At 45.7% G+C, this 27241-nt stretch overlaps 1 protein-coding gene across 1 annotated transcript in view; it reads left to right on the top strand.

The window, feature by feature from the left end:
• Positions 1–27241, top strand: part of LOC128899331 (activated RNA polymerase II transcriptional coactivator p15-like) — an 89324-nt gene that overhangs the window by 25065 nt on the left and 37018 nt on the right. Inside the window, exon 4 of the mRNA XM_054177730.1 lies at positions 14007–14115. Coding sequence (XP_054033705.1) covers positions 14007–14115 — 109 coding nt within the window. The remainder of the gene's footprint in view (positions 1–14006; positions 14116–27241) is intronic.

Raw genomic sequence — 27241 nt, forward strand, 5'->3', positions numbered from 1 at the left:
GGATATTCAAAGGCAAAGGTTCCACACCACATCATGCTACAGATTCCACCTGGTCTAAGTGGATGGCTCTGATAACACAGAGAGATCGAATGGGAAATCTTGAAAGACCTGGTCTGGTGGAGGTGATCTCAAGTTGGCCTGAAGATACCAACTGTACTAAACCTCCAGAGGAGAGAGTAACTCGTGCTGAGGAAGCTCCTCCTTACAATGACCTTTCTGATGATGAGAAGAAATATGCTTTGTTCACAGACGGTTCCTGTCATCTCGTCGGGAACAAGCGAAGGTGGAAGTCTGCAGTGTGGAGTCCAACTCGCCGAGTTGCAGAGGCGAAGGATGGAGAAAGAGAATCCAGTCAGTTTGCGGAGGTAAAAGCTGTCCAGCTAGCTCTCGACGTAGCTGAACGTGAGAGATGGCCAAAGCTTTATCTCTACACCGACTCATGGATGGTAGCCAATGCTCTACGGGGTTGGCTAAAGAACTGGAAGAAGAATGGCTGGCAGAGGAAAGGAAAACCCATCTGGGCAGCTGAACTGTGGCAAGACATTGCTGATCGAATCAAGAGAATTCCAGTGAAGGTTAGACACATTGATGCTCACATCCCTAAGAGCAAAGCTACTGAGGAACAGCAACACAACCATCAGGCAGATTTAGCTGCAAGAGTTTCTCAAGTAGACAAGGACTCTGAACTTGATCTCGATTGGAAGCACTGAGGTGAGATATTCTTAGCTCTGTGGGCTCACGATTCATCAGGACATCAAGGCAAAGATGCAACATACCAATGGGCTCGTGAGAGATCCATAGACATTTCTATGGATGCCATCACACAAGTCATCCATGACTGTGACATTTGTGCTGCTATTAAGCAGGCAAAGCGAATTAAGCCCTTGTGGCATGGTGACAGATGGTCCAAGTACAGGTATGGTGAAGCTTGGCAGATTGACTACATCACTCTACCACGTTCTCGTTCTGGTAAGCAATACGTGCTTACTATGGGAGAGGCAAACACTGGAAGGCTGGAAACTTATGCAGTTCCACATGCAACTGCACGCAACACCATTCTCAGTCTGGAGAGACAGATCCTGTGGAGACACGGAACTCCAGAGAGGATTGAGTCAGACAACGGAACTCACTTCAAGAACAACCTTGTAAAGAGCTGGGCAAAAGAGCACGGCATTGAGTGGATTTTCCATATTCCTTACTATGCATGTGGTGGTTTGAAAGGAAAGGCTCTGCTTTCCCTCCCCCACTGAGAGAGAGACCACGGCTAAACCCAGTCGGAGAAATGAGATTATATTTTACAAGGAAACAGATTCTATGTAACACAACAAATACAGGTATTTTACAATATATACCAGAATATACAGCAAATGAACTCAACGAGAAACCAGACCCCCCACAGAGGGGGCTTCCCCCTGTGCCCTCTTCACCCCCTACCTCCCTTCTCCCCCAAAGAGGTAGAAGAAGAGACGAGGATGGTTAGCAGGACAGGGGAAGAAGCGGACAGGCCTGTTACAGGAAGTGAGTTAGTTCTTATCTCTTGGCAAGAAGCCCAGAAGCAGATCCAGCCGAAAGGGACAGCGAAGGAAGGAAGACTGAGAGAAAGTTCCCAGCTCCCCCGGGTCCAATCCGACCTCCCACAATCCTTGGCCAATGAAATTCGTTTAGAATACCAAAATATTTTACAAACATTTAGCCAGTGTGCCCCTTCCTTAAAGGCACAGTGTCAAACGGCCACAGTCCACCCCTTCTAAACAATTTCATTGGCCGTTCCTACTGTCCATCCAATCGGAAACAATATTTACAGTTCGTGAGTAAAGTTCATAGTCCGTTCCGGCTATACTCAGATGTAGATGATTCAGAAGTCCAAAAAAGTCAGGAAATAAGAGAATGAAAACCAGCTTGTCTCTCCGCAGACGAAGTGAAGGAAAGGCAAACAGGAACACAGGGACTCTCAGTTGACTCAGGGCTCTCAGGGTTCTCAGGGTTCGTGCACTGTAGATTCCTCAGGGATTCTTCCTTTGGGCGCGTTGTAGCTGTACAACAGTCTGAAATTAAGCTCTTTCAGCTAAAGTTAAATTTCTTTGAGGAATACACTGAATTTGACCATTCTCCTGCATTACCCAATAAGTGTGACCCGGACCTTCTGCTGAAACCACCCCTCGGACAGGTTTAGCCTCTCCTGAGGGCGAAAATACCCAAACAGTTTTACCTAACAGATTCTTTTCTCTAACAACAGGAACTCTATCACCTTCTGCTTTCTGTAGCTGTCGTAGTTTGGGCTGGGTGCCCTCTGCTACAGGGGTGTTTCCTGTGTCCAGAAGTCCATCCCAGTGGGTGGACTCAGGAAATTAGGTATTTCTACCATAATCCCTTGCACCTCTATAAATTTTGCGGTGGGGTCTGGCACTTCCTCTTTCCTTCCCTCTCCGAGACTTGGTAACTGGGGGAGAGATCTCCCGGCCATGGGCCTGATTGGGCCCAAGGCCGCAGGGGGATGGGCAGTCTCAGGCCTGGCCAGCTGAGACTAGCCCAGCAGAGGGAGGGGGAAGAAGGAGCCCTGGGGGTTTTGGATGCACCCTCAGGTGGGGATGGGATCTTTCTTTGTCACTGCGCTTTGGGTTTTCTGTAACATTCACTGCTTTCTATTTAAACTTTCATCACTTTTGCAATCCGTTTGTCTGAGTCGTTATTTCTGCCTGTGGTGGGGAGGGGGTCTGCCCCAACCCATTACATTTTGGCGCGCCAACGTGGGGCCAACTGCAGCTCGGATTGCAAAAGATGGAGAGTTTAAATTTAGTTCTGGGCGTCGGTTTGGGTTTGAGAAGCTGGGGCTCAGGTTTTGTGTTACCGGGGCGACTGTGTGAACTCCTGTGGACTGCAGAAGGATAGCTGGTGCGTGGCTGATGGCATGGAAGTCCCTACTGTTGCTTGGGAACAGCGAGGGGTGGTTCTTTCTGTGACTTTCTGCCCAGGGTAGCTTAAGAATGCTCGAGTAGCCTAAGAAGGCGAGACCTGCCTTCTCCTCGTTCTCTGCGGAGCGGCAGGGAGCGGAGGAGGGGCAGCGGCAAGCAGAGCGTGGTCAGCCCGCGGCCGCTGCGGGGGGCGGACACCCGCGGCGAGCGGGCAAGCGACTGCTGGAGGTGACTTGGACTCTGCATCGCGTTGACAGAGACGGCGGGGGCCGGACTGGGCCGCGTTCAAGCGGCGGCGGCGGCACCGCCCGAGCCGGGCTGCGTTCAGGCGGCGGCGGCAGCTGTAAATCTTTCCCTGGTGTTTTCGGACGTGTTCCGAAAATGGCGCCGAGCACCTGGCTCCGCCTCCCTGCTTCTTCAGTGGGCTGTGGCGCAGCTCCTCCCTCTTCCGGGGGTGGAGGTTGTGCAGCCGGATGCTGTCCTGCCTCGGTACGCGAGCGCCAGCCGGGGGGTGCGGAGTGCCTCTGACATGCATCCGTGTAGCTTTGGTCCGCGTGAAAGCCGTTGGCTGCGGCACCCTGGATGGATTGAAAAAGGCAGTCGTGGAGCCGGATTGTTCCGACTGGCCTGCCCCAGGGGTGGAGAATTTGCCGCTGAATAGGAGAGTAAAGGCTTGGCTGAGAAGTTGTGAGGTATTTCCAGGTGACCAGGATGTCCCAAGGAGTCCACAAGGAATTCACACTGCAGGAGAAGGACTGCGTCGCTGGGAGGTTCCATCACATGAGGAAGAACAACTGGAATGGACTGATGCTTGAGCCTGAATGAGAGACTGTTTGAGTGGACGCCCAGATGAAGATATGGACTCCGCCGGACATGTCATCAGAAGTTTTCTGATCTGATGATGTGTTTGGGTGCAGGGATTATGGTATGAAATAAGGGGTGGCTCCTGTCGTAGTTTGGGCTGGGTGCCCTCTGCTACAGGGGTGTTTCCTGTGTCCAGAAGTCCATCCCAGTGGGTGGACTCAGGAAATTAGGTATTTCTACCATAATCCCTTGCACCACTATAAATTTTGCGGTGGGGTCTGGCACTTCCTCTTTCCTTCCCTCTCCGAGACTTGGTAACTGGGGGAGAGATCTCCCGGCCATGGGCCTGATTGGGCCCAAGGCCGCAGGGGGATGGGCAGTCTCAGGCCTGGCCAGCTGAGACTAGCCCAGCAGAGGGAGGGGGAAGAAGGAGCCCTGGGGGTTTTGGATGCACCCTCAGGTGGGGATGGGATCTTTCTTTGTCACTGCGCTTTGGGTTTTCTGTAACATTCACTGCTTTCTATTTAAACTTTCATCACTTTTGCAATCCGTTTGTCTGAGTCGTTATTTCTGCCTGTGGTGGGGAGGGGGTCTGCCCCAACCCATTACAGTAGCAGATCTGAATGTGCCGGTCCAGCTCGGTTCACTGAGCCTCTACTATTCACCAGCCAGGTTGCTTGTGCTAAATGCTTTTCCCAGTTTTTCAAAGATCCACCTCCCATGGCTTTGAGAGTGGTCTTCAACAAACCGTTGTAGCGTTCAATCTTCCCTGCAGCTGGTGCATAGTAAGGAATGTGGAAAATCCACTCAATACCGTGCTCTTTTGCCCCGCTCTTTACAAGGTTGTTCTTGAAATGAGTTCCGTTGTCTGACTCAATCCTCTCTGGAGTTCCGTGTCTCCACAGGATCTGTCTCTCCAGACCGAGAATGGTGTTGCATGCAGTTGCATGTGGAACTGCATAAGTTTCCAGCCATCCAGTGTTTGCCTCTACCATAGTAAGCACGTACTGCTTACCAGAACGAGAACGTGGTAGAGTGATGTAGTCAATCTGCCAAGCTTCACCATATCTGTACTTGGACCATGTGTCACCATACCACAATGGCTTAATTCGTTTTGCCTGCTTAATAGCAGGACAAATGTCACAGTCATGGATGACTTCTGTGATAGCATCCATGGAAATGTCTATGGATCTGTCACGAGCCCATTGATATGTTGCATCTCTGCCTTGATGTCCTGATGAATCGTGAGCCCACCGAGCTAAGAATATCTCACCTCGGTGTTTCCAGTCGAGATCAAGTTCAGAGTCCTTGTCTACTTGAGAAACTCTTGCAGCTAAATCTGCCTGATGGTTGTGTTGCTGTTCCTCAGTAGCTTTGCTCTTAGGAATGTGAGCATCAATGTGTCTCACTTTCACTGGAATTCTCTCGATTCGATCAGCAATGTCTTGTGGCTTAGGATTCCCACAATCCTTGGCCAATGAAATTCGTTTAGAATACCAAAATATTTTACAAACATTTAGCCAGTGTGCCCCTTCCTTAAAGGCACAGTGTCAAACGGCCACCAGCTGCAGGGAAGATTGAACGCTACAATGGTTTGTTGAAGACCACTCTCAAAGCCATGGGAGGTGGATCTTTGAAAAACTGGGAGAAACATTTAGCACAAGCAACCTGGCTGGTGAATAGTAGAGGTTCAGTGAACCGAGCTGGACCGGCACATTCAGATCTGCTACAGAAAGCAGAAGGTGATAGAGTTCCTGTTGTTAGAGAAAAGAATCTGTTAGGTAAAACTGTTTGGGTATTTTCGCCCTCAGGAGAGGCTAAACCTGTCCGAGGGGTGGTTTCAGCAGAAGGTCCGGGTCACACTTACTGGGTAATGCAAGAGAATGGTGAAATTCAGTGTATCCCACAAAGAAATTTAACTTTAGCTGAAAGAGTTTAATTTCAGACTGTTGTACAGCTACATCACATCCAAAGGAAGAATCCCTGAAGAATCTACGGTGCACAAACCCTGAGAACCCTGAGAACCCTGAGTCAACTGAGAGTCCCTGTGTGGCTATTTCCCTTTTCTTCACTTTGTCTGCAGAGAGACAAGCTGTTTCCATTTTCTTATTTCCTGATTTTCTTGGACTTCTGAATAGTCTACATCTGAGTATAGCCGGAACGGACTATGAACATTACTCACAAACTGTAAATATTGTTTCCGATTGGATGGACAGTACGGACGACCAATGAAATTGTTTAGAAGGGGTGGACTGTGACCGTTTGTATTGGGTTGAACTGAGCTGGAGTTAATTCTCCTCACAGTATTGTTCTAGTGCTGTGGTGGTGTGGTTTTTTTTGCAGCAGTAGTTGATAACACAGCAGTGTTTTGGCTACAGCTAAATCCAGTATTCATGCTGTGTCCTTTCAACATTTTCCTGCCCCAGGAGTACATTGAGGGGTGGGCAAAATCTTGGGAGGGGACACAGCTGAGCCAGCTGACTCAGACTGGCCAAAGAGGTATTCCATACCATATGATGTCAGCTCAGGTATAAGTAGGAAGTGAAAGAAGGAAGTCAGGGGAATTCGTCTATGGCGTTTATCCTCCCGAGGAACCATCAAGCTTAGAGAGCCCTGCTTCCCGAGACCGACCACCGTCCTGCTGATGGGAAGTAGAGACTAACATCTCTCTCTCTGCTTTCTTTGCTTCCGCACGGTCTATTGCTGTTTGCTTATTAGTGTTATTAAATTGCTCCTATCTTATCCCTGGCTTCTGTTATATTTTCTTTCCCTTCTTCCCCTCTTCACTTAAGAGGGGGAATGATAGAGCGGCTTGGTGGGTATCTGGCCTCCAGGCCAGGGCCAAACCACCACAGTCCTTTTTGGTGCGTTGGCTGGGAAACGAAAATATAACGAAACTAGCTGTAGTTTCTGCAGGTTTTTTTTCTATAAGCTTCCTTCTGCTACAGGCTTCTGTGCTGGTCACGTGGCTTGCTGGTAACTTCTGCTTTGTTTTGGAAATGCTTCATTTGTTTAGGAACATGCCGAAACAGATAATGGCTATGTGTTTCTTTCTTCTGATTGTAGGGCTGCTGATTTGTGGGAGCTATGCTAGAGAGGTCATCATCTCTGTCTCCCCACCCGAAATGAATGTAGAGAATTTTATTATGCAGGCCCCCAAGATTTTGATCCATCCTTACGTGAGCTCTCTAGTATTGCTAATCAACATCACTGGCATGTTGCGGGTTTTGTGGAGTTTGATGCCATCATGGTATGAAAAGAGACAGTCTTTGGGTGGGGATATATTGAAGTGTGCCCTGAAGCAGTCAGTCCCTGGGTGGCAGGGTGTGTGGAAGGACTTGGGCAGATTCCTAGGACGGTTATCATCTCCCATAGCCTGGGACTTTACCCCAGAAGAGGCGAGCAATCCCACTAAACTGACTTGCCATCTGATAGAAGGGTGCCTCACTTATCCCAATGAGAACAAACAACTTCTTGCACTCTACTGGGGCCTGGCCTGCGCTTACTGAGCCACAGTTCAATACTCTATGAGGACTATGGCTGAGGCAGGCACCCAAACACTACCTGAGGATACTATGGTGGAGATGGGGACCCAAACAGCAACCAGGGAGATTGCTCCAGTCGTAAAAAAGAAGCAGTGGACAAGGAGGTCAACAGGTCCCTCTCATCAATTGATAAGGGATGAGGAAGATTATGATCAAGAGGCTGGTCCATCAAGTGGGAAATCAGAGCAAGTGATTAAACAAGAAGCAGAGACAACCCGGTCCCTAACCTCAGCAGAACTGAGGGACATACGCAAGGATTACAGTCGCCAGCCAGGAGAGCGAATTGCTGCTTGGCTGCTCCGGTGCTGGGATAATGGGGCTGACAGCCAACTGCTGGAAGGGTAAGAGGCCCAACAACTGGGACCCATTGCTAGAAACAGAGGTATTGAGAAAGGCATTGCAAAGGAGACAGGCATATGCAGCCTCTGGAGACGACTCCTGCTAAGTGTGAGGGCCAGGTACCCATGCAAGGAGGACCTTATGAGTTCCCTAGGGAAGTGGAATACTGCAGATGAAGGAATCCAATACTTTTAGCCAGGTATGGTGTAATGGGTTGGGGCAGACCCCCTCCCCACCACAGGCAGAAATAACGACTCAGACAAACGGATTGCAAAAGTGATGAAAGTTTAAATAGAAAGCGGTGAATGTTACAGAAAACCCAAAGCGCAGTGACAAAGAAAGATCCCATCCCCACCTGAGGGTGCATCCAAAACCCCCAGGGCTCCTTCTTCCCCCTCCCTCTGCTGGGCTAGTCTCAGCTGGCCAGGCCTGAGACTGCCCATCCCCCTGTGGCCTTGGGCCCAATCAGGCCCATGGCCGGGAGATCTCTCCCCCAGTTACCAAGTCTCGGAGAGGGAAGGAAAGAGGAAGTGCCAGACTCCGCACTGGATCTTATAGTGGTGCAAAGAATTATGGTAGGAAATACACAATTTCCTGTGTCCATCCCTCTGGGCTGGACTTCTGGACACAGGAAGTGAATGCACCAGGGGGGCACCCAGCTCAAACTACAACATATGGCGACGACGGAGGTTCTTGGAATCAATACAGCTGACCAATATGATCGGGTATTGATCCTTTATTGTTCCAGTATTGCAGGCCTATGGCTCAGGCCTATGGTGAAAGCATGGTGCAGTAAAGCATGGAAGGAGAGGAGACAGGACAGGCAGGAAAAGAAGAAGAAGAAGTGCGTAGCAAGGAAACTGCTACAATTTATATAACCTTGGTATGCCTTGTTGGCATGGACTCATTGGTCCCCTATGAGTGACCACACATCACACTATCATAGATTATTGGTCCAACTATGGATGACACACGAGGTTTGTTGATGCAGGTGCATGTCCTGTTGTCCCGAGATAACTCACTATGTTTCTAGCTACCAGTGTCTTGTTTTAGTTACAGTGCTGCAGGCACAGCACTGTTTTGGCATACTGATAGCTGGCTCTGCACTTCTGCTGAGCATGGCCTACCACCATGTCAGGCTCTTAGGCCTGCACTGCCAGATTGCTCACACTGCTCGTCACTGGTGTTCCCACAAATCCCCCTTTTTGTTTTTGTGAGCAATCTGGTCAAGGGAGTTAGTCTCATCCCATACAGGACATTACTTGCATACACAGAAGCAAGCAAGGTAAAGCTAAGCTGTAGAGCAAGAGCAAAAGTTCTGCGGTGCAGCATGTCTAACAGACTGATGTAACCTGTACAAGGCACAAAGCTTAAGTTGAGCTAGTTACAATGTTCTAACAGAGCTGGCATAATACATGGTCAAAGATAACAGACATTGTAAAGAAGAACTTAGATCTTGATAGTTCCGATCTTTACATTTCACTCCTCTTATTGACAGAGAAGACTTGATTATGCCTGAACACATTGCATACAGAGATTGAGGCACAAATGTAATCCTTAGCACTGTCTTTTACAATCTGCCTTAGAGTTATGTTGCATCTTTCTCTAGGATGGTCAAAAATCATGAATTGTTTAATGGTAGCAAGATTTCTTTGATCTGTAAAGGTAGATCTGGCCAGGCTCTAGCTTCACAGACAGAAAACTTGCAGGCAAACAGCAAGAGCAAAAAGAGCTTCATTGCATTGCCCAATATAAAGTTACACAAAATAACGTGTTTTTGCTCATCCTAGTAATTCTAATCTCTTAATGTTCACGCAACAGTTAAGCAGTCACGACACTCAGTTAGAAGTTAGATGCTTTCTGTTGACATCTTGGATCATCGTGACAGTCGTTGAGGTCAGTGCTAAGCAGGTTTGCTGGTTGTCATTTTCATGACAGTTGTGCTGTGTGTCTTGTGGTGAGAGGGTTACAGCACTTCTAGGGTTGATGTTTCTAGGGTTACAGCATCTCTAGGGTTACCATGAGCTAATTTTTTCTGCTATGGGGGTGTTCTCTCTTTCCCCCCCTTTTTTTTTTGTTTTGTTTTGTTTTGTTTTGATTTTGTTTTGGTTCAGTTTGTGTTTGGCAAAATGTGAAGATGAAACTTTATCCCCTAGGATGTCTGCATTCAGAGGCACACTTAGTTAACAAGAGAGAAGACAAAGTTAGAAGACAAAGTTATCAAACAACCATAATAGTCAGTCCTAATTCGCATGGTGCCATGGTACATTCTTCTGAATCATGTTTGTGATCCCAGATGATTGATGTTCCGTTTCATGGGAAATGCTGTTTCCACATGGTCTTGATTCTTCTGCTGTTGTTTATTGTGATGATCGCAAGTAGCAGGAAAGAAGGCTCGAGGTGACCTAATTGTGGCCATCCAGTATCTGAAGAGAGCCTACAAGAATGCTGGGGAGGGACTTCCTAGCATGTCAGGAAATGACAGGACTGAGGAGAATGGAATAAGACTGGGGATGGGAAGAGTCAGGCTGGATGTGAGGAAGAAATTCTTCAACGTGAGCGTGGTGAAGCCCTGGAATGGGTTGTCCAGGGAGGTGGCCGAGGCCCCATGCCTGGAAGTATTCGAGACCAAGCTGGACGAGGCTCTAACCTGCCTGACCCAGTATGAGGAGTCCCTGCCCATGGCAGTGTGGTTGGAACTAAATGATCCTTGTGGTCCTTTCCAACCCTGACTCATTCTACGAGTCTATGATTCCACATATGTCTATGATTCTGTTGGTGGTCCTCCCTATCTCCCTGCATATTGGAAACTTCACTATCTCGTCGTCACTGCACCCTAGGCAGCCTCCCACGATCACATCTCCCACCAACCCTTCCCTATTGGAGAACAGCAGGTCAAGCAGAGCCCGTCCCCTGGTAGGCTCACTTAACAGCTGCATCAGGAAGCAGTCCTCCATTCGCTCCAGGAATCTTCTGGACTGCCTCCTCTCTGCTGAATTAAGTTCCCAGCAGATACCTGGCAGGTTAAAGTCACCCACAAGGACAAGATCTGATGATCTTGAGACAGCCTCCAGTTGTTTGTAGAACAATTCATCAGCCTCCTCATCCTGGTTGGGTGGTCTGTAACAGACTACAACCAGGATGTCAGATTTGTTAGGCTGCCCTCTGATTTTAACCCACAGGCTCTCAATCCCCTCATTTTCTAGCCCACGTTCTGTGGCAGAGAGTGACTCCCTTGACTTCCTCAAGTTCAAGTCCAGGGAAATGTTTCCTTTGTCCTTTAGTCTCCTTATTCTTCCTTTAAAATCTCTGTGACAACTCTATGCAAGTACAGACTCACAGGCCTACCTCTCACATTCTCTCCAGTAAGGCTCTTCAACTATTTACCCCCACTCTCCCCACTCAGTGATCAGGCTTCACAGCTGTGCCAGCTGACCCAAATTGCCCAAAGGGGTATTCTGTGCCATATGACACCAGCTCAGATATAAGAACAATGTGAAAGAAGGAAATGGGGAGGGGGATTTGTCCATGGCATCTTTCCTCCATTGGAACCACCACGTGCAGAGAGACCGAGCATCGTCCTGCTGATGGGAAGTAGAGACTAATATCTCTCTCTGCTTTTCACTTTTGCACAGTCTTGCTTTTGTTTATCATTATTATTAAATTGCTTCTATCTTATAGCTGCCTTTTGTTATATTTTTCCCTTTCCCCTGTCCATCTAAGGGAGAGTGATAGAACGGCTTTGTTGGGCATTTGTATCATAGTATCAGTCAGGGTGTGAAGGGACCACAAGGATCATCTAGTTCCAACCCCCCTGCCCTGGGTAGGGACACCCCACACTAGATCAGGCTGGCCAGAGCCTCATCCAGCCTGGTCTTAAACACCTCCAGGGACGGCGCCCCAACCACCTCCCTGGACAACACATTCCAGGGCTTCACCACTCTCATGGTGAAGAACTTCCTCCTCACGTCCAGCCTGAATCTCCCCACATCCAGCTTCATTCCATTCCCCCTAGTCCTATCACTACCTGATATGCTGAAAAGTCCCTCCCCAGCCTTCTTGTAGGCCCCCTTCAGATACTGGAAGGCCACAATTAGGTCACCTCGCAGCCTTCTCTTCTCCGGACTGAACAGCCCCAACTCCTTCACTCTGTCCTCATAGGAGAGGTGCTCCAGCCCTCTGATTATTCTCGTGGCCCTTCTCTTATAGCTGGCTTTTGTTATATTTTCCCCTTTCCATTACAGAGTCTCAGAGCCCCACTTACAGTAGAAATCCTGGAAACCTTTAACAGACGAATCAGCTTACAGAAGTCCTGAGCATATCTCTCGTAGGATCCCTACACTAAAGCCCTTACCAGACGAAGTAGCAAGCTATCAGAAGCAGAAGTCCCTATCAGCCCTAACCAAATATCCCTTTCCAAAGTTCCTTGAGAAGCCCTAAACAAAGCCATTCCTACCTAAGTCCCTAACCCAATATAACTATTGTTCAGAGTGGCTGTTTTTTGTACTCTTTGTTTTCAATCCCTGTGACCGTTTGACACTGTGCCTTTAAGAACAAGCAGTGCTGAGACACTGGCTAAATGTTTTCGGTACTAGAACCAAAACATTCTGATATTCTAAACGAATTTCATTGGTTGATAAACAAAAATCCAGCTTTAGATTGTGAAGCAGTTGGAATTTTTTTTTTTTTCCTCGGTTCAGTTCGGTTTGGGGAGTTGGGGGAGTTGGCGTTTTCAGCCTGTTCTCCCTGCCTGCTTCTCTGCGAACTGCTGGAGTTGGCCTTCAGATAAGCAAAAACTAATCCTGCATGGGCTTTTGAAGCTTACTAACAACTCTTTTCCTTAGTAACTCGCCTTTCTCTCTCTCTAACCCCTTTTTTGGGAAAAGGGGAGGTAGGGGGGGAGAGAGAGGGGGTTCCAAGGAGGGGATCCCTCCCCGAGGGAGGGATTTTTGTTGTGTTATTTCTCTTTGCTGTATATTTCTGTGTATATATTGTAAATACCTGTATATATTGTGTTATATATAACCTGCTTTCCATATATGCTTGTAAATATATAGCTTGCTCTTTCGACTGGGCTAGTTGTGGTTTCTTACTCTGTGGAGGAGGGAGAGCTAAGCCCTCTCTCAACCTACCACAATCCCTTAACCAGTAAATTACAACCACATATATAAACTACAATCTTTTCCCAATAAGAGGTGCCAGCATGTCAAGGAGGTGGCTTCTGCAGCATGTTCCAATCAAAGGGTGCCAATGTGAGGATGTTGTTCTTGGCTCATGTGGAATGTTATTGTTTTGCTCTATGCAGCATGCTAAGGAATTGGTCAGTTAAGGAATCATGCACTCTGCACATGTCCAGCAGCTGCCCTCACAACAGTGGCTCTAACACCAATATCACTTTATATCCTTCATATTCCAGTATTAAGGATATAAAGTTACACTCACAATCAATGATCTGGATGAGGGGATCTAGAGCACCCTCAGTAAGTTTGCAGATGACACTAAATTGGGTGGGAGTGTTGATCTGCTTGAAGGTAGGAAGTCTCTGCAGAGGGACCCTGACAGGCTGGATTGATGGGCTGAGGACAGTTGTTAATCCTCATACAAGGCTAAGGTCCAGGTCCTGTGCTTTGGTCAAAACAACCCCATGCAGCACTCCAGGCTTGGGGCAGAGTGGCTGGAAAGCTACCTGGCAGAGAAAGACCTAGAGGTGCTGATTGACAGCCAGCTGAACATGAGCCAGCAGAGTGCCCAGTTGGCCAAGAAGGTCAATGGCATCCTGGCCTGTATCAGGAATAGTGTGACCAGCAGGAGTAGGGAAATGATTATCCCCCTGTACTGGGCACTGGTGAGGCCATTTCCCACAGCATCCCCCTGGAGAAACTGGCTGCTTATGGCTTGGGTGGATGCTTCGCTGGGTTAAAAACTGGCTGGATGGCCAGGCCAAAAGTTAGTGGGGGATGGAATTAAATCCAGTGGGTGGCCCATCACTAATGGTGCTCCCCAGGGTTCAGTAATGAGGCCCGTTTAATCTCTTTAATATCTTTTAGCAATTACCTGGACAAGGCAATAGTCTTTTAGCAACAGGATATAATAGAGGCAAAATTTTATTTTAGTAACCAGTGGAATAGTGGATTTTATTCTGTTAAGTATATAGATATTTTTATTCTAGGGGAGCCACTTTTGCACTGAGCATTGAATATGCAAGTGGTCTTAAATTGTTCATCCATTCATATTGTCATTACTTGTCTACTAACTGCTATGGATTAAGCTCATGATCTACTTGTTTCTCTGGTGTCTAAAATACACTGCAGTGTGCAATATCACATGTCCAAGGCTGATGCTGCTGGTAAAGTGAATGCTGTAATATGTAACATATCTAAAAGATATAATTTTATTGTTTTGACAGATTGGAAAAATGAGATATGTCAGTGTTCGTGACTTTAAAGGGAAAGTCTTAATTGATATTAGAGAATATTGGATGGATCACGAAGGTGAAATGAAACCTGGCAGAAAAGGTATTGTTCTGCTTCATGTTATTGTGTGTTAAAATATTGTCTGCAATTTGCTGGAGAACTTTGTGTATCTGATTTTTACAGTTTGTAATTTATATTTTATCAAATTATTAGTTTTATCTGTAGATTATACACCAAAGCAAAGTGATTTCATTGGCCTGAATCTGTTTTCCTGAATGGATCCCTAATGATTTATGGAAAACAAGGCATCAAATACAGGGAAATTTGATATGGGAATTATATACATATCCATACATTTTCCCATTGATTAACTTAATTAATTTTCTTTCTTTTATTACAGTTTGATTCCTTATTTCAAAAGTAACCAAAGAGATGTAAGTTATTAATTTGTAATAATACATTCATTTCTGTAAAACAATTATGATCTTTAAAACAGTTATGATCTTCAATTTCTATAAAATATTAGCTTATAATAATGAAAATATTTATTGTGACTAATTTTGTAAAAAAAATTTCAATATTTTAATTCAGGTGAAAATATCTCAAGTATGCAAGCTTTGGTGCTGTGTTTTTAAATGGCAAAACAGCATAAGCCATTGTACCTTTAATTGCTACTCCCATACCTACTTTTTATGGCATGCTTTCACTGAACCATTTTCAGAACATCACCTTCAAGATCACCTTCTCCCCCAAAAGAGGTAGAAAAGAGATAAGGACGGTTAACAGGGCAAGAAAGAAAGAGAAGCCTGGCACAGGAGTTAGTATCTTATCTTAGTTGCCCAGAAGCCCAGAAGCGGTCCAGCCGAAAGGAACAGCGAAGGAAGAGAAACTGAGAGAAAGTTCCAGCCGCGCTGGGACTAACAATCTCACCTCCCACAATCCTACCAATGAAATTAGTTTAGAATACCAAAATATTTTATAAACATTTAGCCAGTGTGCCCCTTCCTTAAAGGCACAGCTTCAAACGGTGTGGTGGTTTGGCCCTGGCCTGGAGGCCAGATACCCACCAAGCTGCTCTATCATTCCCCCTCTTAAGTGAAGAGGGGAAGAAGGGAAAGAAAATATAACAGAAGCCAGGGATAAGATAGGAGCAATTTAATAACACTAATAAGCAAACAGCAATAGACCGCACGGAAGCAAAGAAAGCAGAGAGAGAGATGTTAGTCTCTACTTCCCATCAGCAGGACGGTGGTCGGTCTCGGGAAGCAGGGCTCTCTAAGCTTGGTAGTTCCTCGGGAAGATAAACACCATAGACGAATCCCCCCACTTCCTTCTTTCACTTCCTACTTATACCTGAGCTGACGTCATATGGTATGGAATACCTCTTTGGCCAGTCTGAGTCAGCTGGCTCAGCTGTGTCCCCTCCCAAGATTTTGCCCACCCCTCAATGTACTCCTAGGGCAGGGAAATGTTGAAAGGACACAGCTTGAATACTGGATTTAGCTGTAGCCAAAACACTGCTGTGTTATCAACTACTGCTGCAAAAAAAACCCACAAAACACCACAGCACTAGAACAATACTGTGAGGAGAATTAACTCTAGCTCAGTTCAACCCAATACAATCTCCACCCCTTATTCCATACCATTTACATCATGCTCAGGTTCTACACATTTCAATGCATTTAACCATCTCATTTGTTTCTTACACTAAAACAACAAAAGGAAAAGCTTCTTGCTTACATTCACAACCCGATCTACATACTTAAACTATCTCAATACTCCAACATATAAAGACTTATATCAATGTCTCAGTCCTTCAGATGTCACTTGGGATTATTCAAGACAGGAGATGCAGGATATTCTGTTCTTAGACACCAACTCCAGCTGGTCTCAATCACTGTGTCACTCTTGATCCTTGCAAACCTTCATCAGTCTGGGTTCTTCTTACTTCATTACTTTCTGCAACATGCAACTCACATTATTCACATTCCAAATCACCCTTCCCCCAGTGTTAGATCCCTTTGAGGCACACACTGAGTCTCCCCATTTCTTTTCATTACGCACCAAGTACATCCAGGCCCCTGAGCAAAGACAATCCCACGCATGGGTTTGCCTTTCCCCATGGGAGGAGCAACCCACACTGCCTTTCCTAGCCACTTCCCCATGTGTACTACAGGGACTTTATCCCCCCCCACAGTGTGCAAGGGTTCTGTTTGGGCAGGACCAGGACGGTTAGCAGATCCTCGAGAATTAACCAGCCAAGTGGCTTCTGCTAAATTTACATCCCAGTGCCTCCATGCTCCATTACCCAATGCTTTCAACATAGTCTTTAACAGTCCATTGTATCTTTCAACCTTCCCAGAGGCCTGTGGGTGGTAGGGAATGTGATACACCCACTCGATGCCATGTTTCTTGGCCCAGGAGCTGACGGTATTGTTTCTGAAGTGAGTCCCATTGTCAGATTCAATTCGCTCAGGAGTGCCGTGCCGCCACAGGATTTGCCTTTCAAGGCCTAAGATGGTGTTCCGGGCAGTAGCATGATTTACAGGGTATGTTTCTAACCAGCCTGTAGTTGCTTCTACCATGGTGAGGATGTAACGCTTGCCTTGGCGTGTTCGTGGCAGTGGTCCAATATAGTCAATCTGCCAGGCCTCACCATAGCGAAAACCCAGCCACCGCCCTCTGTTCCAGGGAGACTTGGCTCTGGTGGCCTTCTTGATTGCAGCACAGGTTTCACAGTCATGTGTGACCTGTGTGATGGCTTCCATGGTCAAGTCCACCCCTCGGTCACGAGCCCATCTGTACGTAGCATCTCTCCCTAGATGTCCTTATGTTTCATGGGCCCATCGAGCTACAAACAGTTCACCTTTTCGCTCCCAGTCTAGATCCACTTGAGCTATATCAATCCTTGCAGCCTTGTCTGCATGCTCATTGTTTTGATGTTCTTCATTAGCATGACTTTTAGGCACGTGAGCATCAACATGACGTACCCTCAGAGTCATGTTCTCCACTCAAGCAGCAATGTCCTGCCACAATGAGGCAGCCCAAATAGGCTTACCCCTGCGTTGCCAATTGGTCTTCTTCCACTGCTGTAGCCATCCCCACAAGGCATTAGCCACCATCCAAGAATCTGTGTAAAGATAAAGTACTGGCCACTTTTCTCTTTCAGCAATTTCTAGAGCTAGTTGGATGGCTTTCACCTCTGCATATTGACTTGATTCACCTTCTCCTTCAGTGGCCTCAACAACTTGTCGTGTAGGACTCCATACAGCAGCTTTCCACTTCCGACGGTTTCCTACTACACGACACGATCCATCAGTAAACAGAGCGTAAGGCCTTTCATCTTCAGGTAATTCATTTTATGGTGGTGCCTCTTGGGCACGAACCACTTCCTCAGGCGATGCTCCAAAATCTCTGCCTTCTGGCCAGTCCATAATCTCTTCCAGAATTCCTGGGTGGTTTGGTTTTCCCAGTCGAGCTCGCTGTGTAATCAGTGCTACCCACTTACTCCATGTAGCAGTGGTGGCATGATGAGTAGAAGGGATGTTTCTTCTGAACATCCAATGCAACACAGGCAGCCTGGGTGCTAAGAGGAGAGGTGCTTCTGTGCCCACTACTTCCGACGCAGCTCGAACTCCCTCATAGGCTGCTAAGATCTCCTTCTCAGTTGGTGTATAGTGGGCTTCTGATCCTCGATATCCTCTACTCCAAAATCCCAGTGGCCGACCTCGGGTTTCACCTGGTGTTTTCTGCCAGAGACTCCAAGTGAGACCCTGCTCCCCGGCTGCAGTGTAAAGGATATTCTGCACCGATGGTCCTGTGCGAATGGGCCCAAGTGCCACTGCACAAGCTATCTCTTGCTTGATCTGTTCAAAAGCTTGCTGCTGCTCACTGCCCCATTCAAATTGATTCTTCTTTCGAGTTACTCGATAGAGAGGGCTGACAAGCTGACTGTAGCCTGGAACATGCATCTTCCAGAACCCCACAAGGCCTAGAAAGGATTGTGTCTCTTTCTTGTTGGACGGTGGAGACATGGCTGTTATCTTGTTGACCACGTCCATAGGTACATGACGGCGTCCATCCTGCCACTTTATTCCCAAGAACTGAATTTCTTGCGCAGGTCCTTTGACCTTGCTTTTCTTTATAGCAAACCCAGCCTTTAAGAGTATTTGAATGATTTTTTCTCCCTTCTCGAACACTTCCTTTGCGTTATCACCCCACACAATGATGTCATCAATATACTGTAGATGTTCAGGGGCCTCACCCTTTTCCAGTTCACTCTGGATTAGTCCATGACAAATGGTGGAGCTATGCTTCCACCCCTGGGGCAATCGATTCCATGTGTATTGAACCCCTCTCCAGGTGAAAGCAAACTGTGGCCTGCACTCTGCTGCCAATGGAATTGAGAAGAACACATTGGCAATGTCAATAGTAGCATACCATTTAGCTGCCTTTGACTCCAGCTCGTACTGGAGCTCTAGCATGTCTGGTTCAGCAGCACTCAGTGGTGGCGTCACTTCATTCAGGCCACGATAGTCCACAGTTAACCTCCATCCTCCATCAGATTTTGGCACTGGCCATACGGGGCTGTTAAAAGGTGAGTGTGTTTTGCTGATCACTCCCTGGATCTCCAGCTGGTGAATCAGTTCATGAATGGGACCCAGGGAGTCTCGGTTTGTACGATACTGCCGTCGGTGCACTGTTCTAGTAGCAATTGGCACCTGTTGTTCTTCAACCTGAAGCAATCCCACAACGAAGGGACTTTCTGAAAGGCCAGGCAGGGTCGACAGCTGTCTGATCTTCTCTGTATTCACCGTGGCCACACCAAAAACCCATCTATAACCCTTTGAATCCTTGAAGTACCCTCTCTTGAGGTAATCAATACCAAGAATGCCAGGGGCCTCTGGGCCAGTCACAGTGGGATGTCTTTCCCACTTGTCCCCTGTTAGGCTCACGTCGGCTTCTAACACAGACAGCTCCTGGCAGCCTCCTGTTACTCCAGAAATCCAAAGAGATTCAGCACCTCTGTGTCTTGATGGCATCAAAGTACACTGTGCCCCTGTGTCTACCAGTGCCTTGTATTTCTGTGGCTTTGATGTGTCAGGCCATCGAATCCACACAGTCCAGTACACTCTGTTGTCCCTCTCCTCCTCCTGGCCGAAGGCAGGGCCCCTCTACTCCTGGTCATCATCAGAGCATTCACTGTCTGATCTGGGTAGTACCTGGCCAGAGGTCCCCTCATCGGGATCAAGGGGTGTAACCTCTGTTCTTTTTCTCCTGAGAGCCTGAGAGATTGTTGATTACTTTCTTGGCTTTTAACAGCAGATACCTTTGCTGTTTTCTTAAACGATCCTTTTTTAGTTGTTGCCTTCCCTTTCAGTTTACGGACCCGAGCTTCCAATTTATAAGTGGGTTCAGCATCCCACTTCCTCATGTCCTCCCCCTGGTCACGAAGGAAAAACCAGAGTACTCCTCGTGGTGTGTGTCTGGGGCTCCCTTTCCCTCCGACTGAGGCAGGAGGCGACAGATTTCTTGGAGTACCCCTGGTCGATGAGGCATTGGCGCGTGGAAATGAGTTAATACAGAGGTTATCTTCAAAATTCTGGAGCCAGGCTGACACAATCTCCACAGACCGTGCATCCTCATCCAAATAGTACATCATTGCTAGGCTGTTAGAATACGATGCTGGAGCACCTTGGATCACTTTCCTCCACATGGCCTGTGTACATGGGACATCTTCTGGATCTGTGGAGACACTTTGATCATCTAAATCACCATAGATAACTTCCAACACTGCTAATTCTCTTAAGTATTTGTGGGAACACCAGTTATGAGTGGTGTGAGCAATCTGGCAGTGCAGGCCTAAGAGCCTGACATGGTGGTAGGCCATGCTCAGCAGAAGTGCAGAGCCAGCTACCAGTATGCCAAAACAGTGCTGTGCCTGCAGCACTGTAACTAAAACAAGACGCTGGTAGCTAGAAACATAGTGAGTTATCTCGGGACAACAGGACATGCACCTGCATCAACAAACCTCGTGTGTCATCCATAGTTGGACCAATAATCTATGATAGTGTGATGTGTGGTCACTCATAGGGGACCAATGAGTCCATGCCATCAAGGCATACCAAGGTTATATAAATTGTAGCAGTTTCCTTGCTACGCACTTCTTCTTCTTTTCCTGCCTGTCCTGTCTCCTCTCCTTCCATGCTTTACTGCACCATGCTTTCACCATAGGCCTGCAATACTGGAACAATAAAGGATCAATACCCGATCATATTGGTCAGCTGTATTGATTCCAAGAACCTCCGTCGTCGCCATACCTGGCTAAATCTGGCGCCCAACGTGGATTGGGGTCCTCGGCCCTGACGATGCTGCACGAGTCAGCATAAAGAGGTACGTCCGAGTGACACGGAAAGCCGGTCGCATAGCACTGCCCCGGTGATAAAAATAGCAGTGCGCGCTCACAAAGGAAGTGAATCTCACCTTGGATCCGGCGAGCGGCCGGGGAGGGCAAGGGGAAGCACGCCGCGAAACAGAGGAGGCTGTGCAAAAACGCCCTCCAACTTATTCTCTCTGTGAGAGGCATTACTGGCAATTCTGGGATCTTAGACGGGCTATTAGCCTGCGCCCGGAATCAACCCCGCGGCAATTGCGCTTTTACTTCCGAAGCGCGGGACGAGACTGCAGCCCAGCTGTGGGATGAGGTGCTTAAATACTTAAAAAGAAGCTCTTCGCACTAGCACCGTGTGACGGACTGTCATGTACATTGCAATCGAAAACAGCAGAGCAGTTTACTCTTGACTCGGCTGCGGCATTTATTTCTAACCGAGACGGACACGGGAGATTCGGAAGGCATCCCCCGCCCTCCGCCCCCTCCTCTCTCCCTGCATACTGCCTGCCAGCATCCGCACAATTTCAATCGCCCGCTACTCTTCTCTACACAAATCGCGGCTCACTACCGTTTCTTTTGCGCGGAGAAATCTGCTCCTGCCACGTCAATAGCAGCAGAAGCGAATCCTGAACGGACTGATAAGGTGCGCGAAATCAAAATGGAGGTCACTACGCAGCGGAAATTGCACGGCACGCCACGCCCGCCATCTTGGCGACCACACCATCTTTATTAGCCGCCACCACTGCCGCCCGCCCCAAGCAGAGAAAAAGCCGTAAAAAGGCAGCGAAGCTTGTGATTCAGCGTTTTCGATCCCCTTCATCAGCATCTTCCTCTGATGCCGCTGGCGACGGCTTGGAAGATGGGAGGACCGGTACTGGGAGGCCGGATACTGTTGAGTTTACAACTCCTCTTAAAAGGAAAAAAAGCAGCGCTTGCAGGTTCGCGACTGCACCATTCTCACCACCGCGCCCTGGCCGCCCCGGCCACCCCGGCGGTGTCTCCTACCAGCAGCGGCGGCGCCCATTCCGGCGGCGCCCATTCCGGCGGCGCCCGGCCTTGCGGCCCCTGGCCCAGCGGGGCCTGGCCCGGCAGGGCCTACCCTCCCCCCCGGCCCGGTAGTCCTCTTGGCGACGACTCCTGCAAGCCCCCGCGGCCCCCACCACCACCGGACACTCCGAATAAGGCGGCACCGACCGACGCGACCCAGACTAGTTCCCACCGACACCACCGCCCGCTCCAGCGGCCCCTGGCAGGAACGGCCCGTGCCAGCGGCCCCTTCCCCCCAGCGGTTTCAGCTGCGATACACACACCCACCCCCCCCCCCCGCCTCCTACATTCCAGGCATTCTCAACAAAGTATCGCACTTCGACGGCGGTTCCAATCGACTCCCGATGGGACCATCGGGGGGGAGGGGGGAGGGACAGGAACTGTCCCATTGCGTTGGTGGAAAGGTATTATGGGAAATGTAGTCACAGCCTGTATATGCGTTTCCTGTGGTCAACAACAGATCTAACAATCTCTGGACTGACAAATGCTAATGGAAGCTAGACAAGCCATAGCTCCCTATGGGTTACAGTCAGGATACACAACTGCTGTAATCAATCAGTTGTTTTCAATACATTTGTTAATCCTTTTTGTCACTTCTGTTAGCGAATGGTGTTTATTACATGGTCTGAGACCGATCAACTCAATCCTGGAGGAGATTGGTGCCTTGCAACCTGGCCCCCCAACTCCCAGTCCCCTCGAACTGGGACCTGATTATTATTCATCTGAAGGATTGTTTCTTTTACAATTCACTTATGTCCAGAGGTCTCAACAAAGCCTACGCCTACTGAGTCATCAATTAAGGCAGACTCCACCCACCAGTATCAATGCATGGCCCCAGGCATGCCAGAATTCTCTGGTTTGGCCTTTGCTCTCATTCAAATAGCCTTATTGTGACTTTCTCACCTGTAAGTCTATGGATGATATCCTGATTGCACAAAAGCTACATCCTAAGACAGTGCCCTCTGACTTCCAACTCATGTCAGCACGCAAGTGGGTCACAAACACCACTATGCCTTGCAACTTCTCAATTAAGTGGCAATTCACTTGCAAATGCCTCGGAAGCCACGCCCCGGCAGCCAGCAGACCTTTTACAAGGTGTCACTGCTACCCACCTCGATGGGGTGAGCCTTTTTGTTAAACCATATCAGCAACTGCAGCTTCCTGATAAGGCTTTGTAATTAAGTCAGGACTTAGCGATCAAAGAGTGGTCAAGAATCCAGGACAATAACTCTGACCCTTGTGCTTTTCACTGCTCAGCAGGGTCTATCAGGGCCATTTGGCTCCTTTGTTGATACCTTACATAAGTCACTCAGATCTGATTCATGATATGAAGGCAAAAATGCTGGATATTTTGGCATTTGACAATGCCAATGAAAACCTGAACAGGTTTTCAGCATTGTATCAACAGGTGCCACTGTCTCATGATTGCTGGATAACAACGAAGGACGCAGCAACAAAAGAAGCACCGACAAACAGCAATGTATCTAACCACGGCCATAGAAGCAGCCCTGAAACCACCAGCACGACCACTGCACAAGGGAAACAACCTAAGTGGAACTCATTGTGTTTCTGGAAACCTAGGTACTTCAAATCAAAATTGCCTGACTGCTGGACAGTCTCGAAAGTGTCCACTGTCACAGATCTAATCATTTTACTCTAGATTGTCGTAGGCAGGGAGATTGCTCCCGCAGCGCGAAGATACCCCGCGACAACCCCAAACCAGGATGCTTGGACCGCACCTCCCCCTCGCAGCCATCCTCTGACAGCGTCTAGCGGAACTACCAACAGCTGCATATCACCTTTGATTCCACAAAGCGTTGTCAAGTTCAATTGATAGGGTCCTTTGGGTTACAGACCCTGTGATCTGTTAATTGGCAGGTTGTCTACCTCTAGACAGGGCATCCTTACAATTCCTGGTTCAATACATTCTGATTGTGACTGGGCTATGAAAATTATGCTCTATACCATTACCTCTCCTGTTAGCACGCTTGTTGGGACAGAAATTGTTCAGCTAATATCATTTGAGTCCCGAGTGCCTAAACTTCTAACAGGTTTCCTAGAGCAAAGAAGGCTCGGGTTCCACCGATATGCCTGATATGGCCCTAAAAATCCAGAAGGGGAAACTGGAACAGATTGTATCTGTCAGACACCCTTGTGGACAAATTATACAAATTTCAATGATTGTGGATACTGGAGACAATGTTATCATTATGTCCCGTCATAAATAGAATGGTCACTAGCCATTGCTCATGGCAAATGCTGAAGTTATGGGATTAAAAGGTATCCACACAACCTGGGTTAGCAAAGAGCTAGAGCAATTAGCTTTAGCAACTGCAAATCAGTCACCGTATGTGTTAACCCTTCCAGTTGCTCTAATGGGCTGACATGCCTTAAGTCAGCTAGGAGTACAAATTTATTTTTATTCCTTTTCTGGAGCAGCTACTGGTCAGAAAATTAAAATGGAAAACAGGTAATTCAGTTTGGGTGGGACAATGATTGCTCAGACAAAATAGGCTGCAAGTCGTTAAGACCCTAATACAGAAAAACAATAGCAACTAGGGTACACCTTGCTAGCCACCCCCACCCCTACCTCCACCCCTGGACAGAGGACAATTTTCTGGTACGACTCTTGTCGACAACAGCTCTTCTCTGATTTAAAGTTCCAGTACTAATTTCTTAATTTCTTCACTTCTGATTGCAATGTCCTCAAGAGATTTGTTATTTAGAGTTTTGCTAAGTTTTCCTGGTAAGCGTAATGAATGGTACGCATTTGGTACTCATAGGTAGTTAATACATGGTAATTGTACTAAGGTGTAAGTACTTAGTAATGAGTTCACCTTGTAAGATTTTCTTTTGGTTCGAGCCTTCTTAGTTGTATGCTTAAGCATTTCAAAGGAGCTCCATGTAATATTGTAATAATGTTAAGGTTTGTAGTGAATAGGTATTCATTTTCTAAGGTATTCTTTAGCTAATGTAACGTCTTTAGATTTCCTTCTTAGACATAGATTACAAAAAATACAAAAAATAAAAAAAAATGGTGAACAAAAAAGGTAACAAGTGCAAAGAACAAGAAATTTTAAAATGGTAAACAAAAAGGTGACAAGTGCAAAGAAAAAGTTTAAACATACCAAAATATAACAAAAGTACAAAAACTCTGGATATAAAAAATAGAGTACTAAATAACAGAGTACTAAATAACAGAATAATAAACAAAGAATAGAGTACTGAATACCAGAATAATAAACAAGAAGAGCAACAATAAAACTAAAAATATTAAAAACAAAATATGACAAACTAAAAAATCATAAGGATTACTGACAAAAATAGCTGTTGACAAAAACATAAGAATTGTTAGCAATAAATAAAAAATAAGGATTATCAAGACTACTAGATTAAAACAAAAAGTCTATAAAAAAAAAACCATCAAGAATGTTAAAATGCACAATAATAATAAAAAAGAATCAATAGAAAAGCAGAAGGTTACAAAATAAAAAAGCAACAATACAAAATTAAAATAGAAAATAGATTAAATGAAATAAACATGCAAAAAAAATAATTACAATAAAGAATATAAGATCAAGCAAAATAAAAGATTAAATACTAGATAAAAAATACATTAAAAATTAAAAAATAAAAAATCGATTAGAATAACAAATTAAAATACAGCTTAAAAATTACAACAACAAAATACAAATAATAATTAGGAAAGTAAACAAGAAATAAATTTTAAAAACAAATGACAAGTAGTAAGTTAAAAATAATAATAAATGACGAGTCGTAAGTTACAAATAAATAAAAATTTAAAGAACAACAACAAAATTTAGAATAAAATACAAAAATAACAAAAATAAATTAGAAACACTATATAAAAGTTAGATTAGAGTTAGTAAAAAAAAATGAATAGAATAAAAAATATATATGTCAAAATTAGGTTACAATTAACAACACAAATTAACAATAAATAATTAAACAGTATAGGTGAAAAATGAAAATACCATGTAAAAACTAAAAATACATTAAAACAGTATAATTAAAAAAAAATTACAAAATTAATTAAAAAAACCACAAAACAAAATTAGCTATAAAAAGAATGAAGAACAAAAAAACCCCAAAAACCAGAATACAAAATCAATTAAAGATTAAACAAAGGAATTAGATTAAAAATAAAAATATTAAACATATACAAATAATTAATAAATTCAGTATAGAAAATAACTAAAAATGACAAATAACAAGAAAAAATAATACATAATTAAAGAAATACATTAAACATTCAATAGAAAATAAAATGAACCAAATTAGAATTAAACAGACAACACATAAAAATAATTTACAAAAAATGAATTGCAATAAAAAGAAGTTAAAAATTGAACAAAACAATTAAAACTATGCAAAAGTAGTGGAAAAGACATATTAAAATTAAAACTTAGAAAACAAAAATAATATATATAATGAAATAAAAACAAAATTAAACAGATTTATTAAGAATGGATTTAGAAATTAAAAAAAAAAAAAAAACCACAGAAAATTAATTCAAAATTTGACAATAGCTCACGTTAAAAACAAACAAATAATTAGTTACAAAATATGTGGAATCATAGACTCGTAGAATGAGTCAGGGTTGGAAAGGACCACAAGGATCATTTAGTTCCAACCACACTGCCATGGGCAGGGACTCCTCATACTGGGTCAGGCAGGTTAGAGCCTCGTCCAGCTTGGTCTCGAATACTTCCAGGCATGGGGCCTCGGCCACCTCCCTGGACAACCCATTCCAGGGCTTCACCACGCTCACGTTGAAGAATTTCTTCCTCACATCCAGCCTGACTCTTCCCATCCCCAGTCTTATTCCATTCTCCTCAGTCCTGTCATTTCCTGACATGCTAGGAAGTCCCTCCCCAGCATTCTTGTAGGCTCTCTTCAGATACTGGATGGCCACAATTAGGTCACCTCGAGCCTTCTTTCCTGCTACTTGCGATCATCACAATAAACAACAGCAGAAGAATCAAGACCATGTGGAAACAGCATTTCCCATGAAACGGAACATCAATCATCTGGGATCACAAACATGATTCAGAAGAATGTACCATGGCACCATGCGAATTAGGACTGACTATTATGGTTGTTTGATAACTTTGTCTTCTAACTTTGTCTTCTCTCTTGTTAACTAAGTGTGCCTCTGAATGCAGACATCCTAGGGGATAAAGTTTCATCTTCACATTTTGCCAAACACAAACTGAACCAAAACAAAATCAAAACAAAACAAAACAAAACAAAAAAAAAAGGGGGGGAAAGAGAGAACACCCCCATAGCAGAAAAAATTAGCTCATGGTAACCCTAGAGATGCTGTAACCCTAGAAACATCAACCCTAGAAGTGCTGTAACCCTCTCACCACAAGACACACAGCACAACTGTCATGAAAATGACAACCAGCAAACCTGCTTAGCACTGACCTCAACGACTGTCACGATGATCCAAGATGTCAACAGAAAGCATCTAACTTCTAACTGAGTGTCGTGACTGCTTAACTGTTGCGTGAACATTAAGAGATTAGAATTACTAGGATGAGCAAAAACACGTTATTTTGTGTAACTTTATATTGGGCAATGCAATGAAGCTCTTTTTGCTCTTGCTGTTTGCCTGCAAGTTTTCTGTCTGTGAAGCTAGAGCCTGGCCAGATCTACCTTTACAGATCAAAGAAATCTTGCTACCATTAAACAATTCATGATTTTTGACCATCCTAGAGAAAGATGCAACATAACTCTAAGGCAGATTGTAAAAGACAGTGCTAA

The sequence above is a fragment of the Dryobates pubescens genome, chromosome W, assembly GCF_014839835.1.
Source record: "Dryobates pubescens isolate bDryPub1 chromosome W, bDryPub1.pri, whole genome shotgun sequence".
NCBI classification, from domain to species: domain Eukaryota; kingdom Metazoa; phylum Chordata; class Aves; order Piciformes; family Picidae; genus Dryobates; species Dryobates pubescens.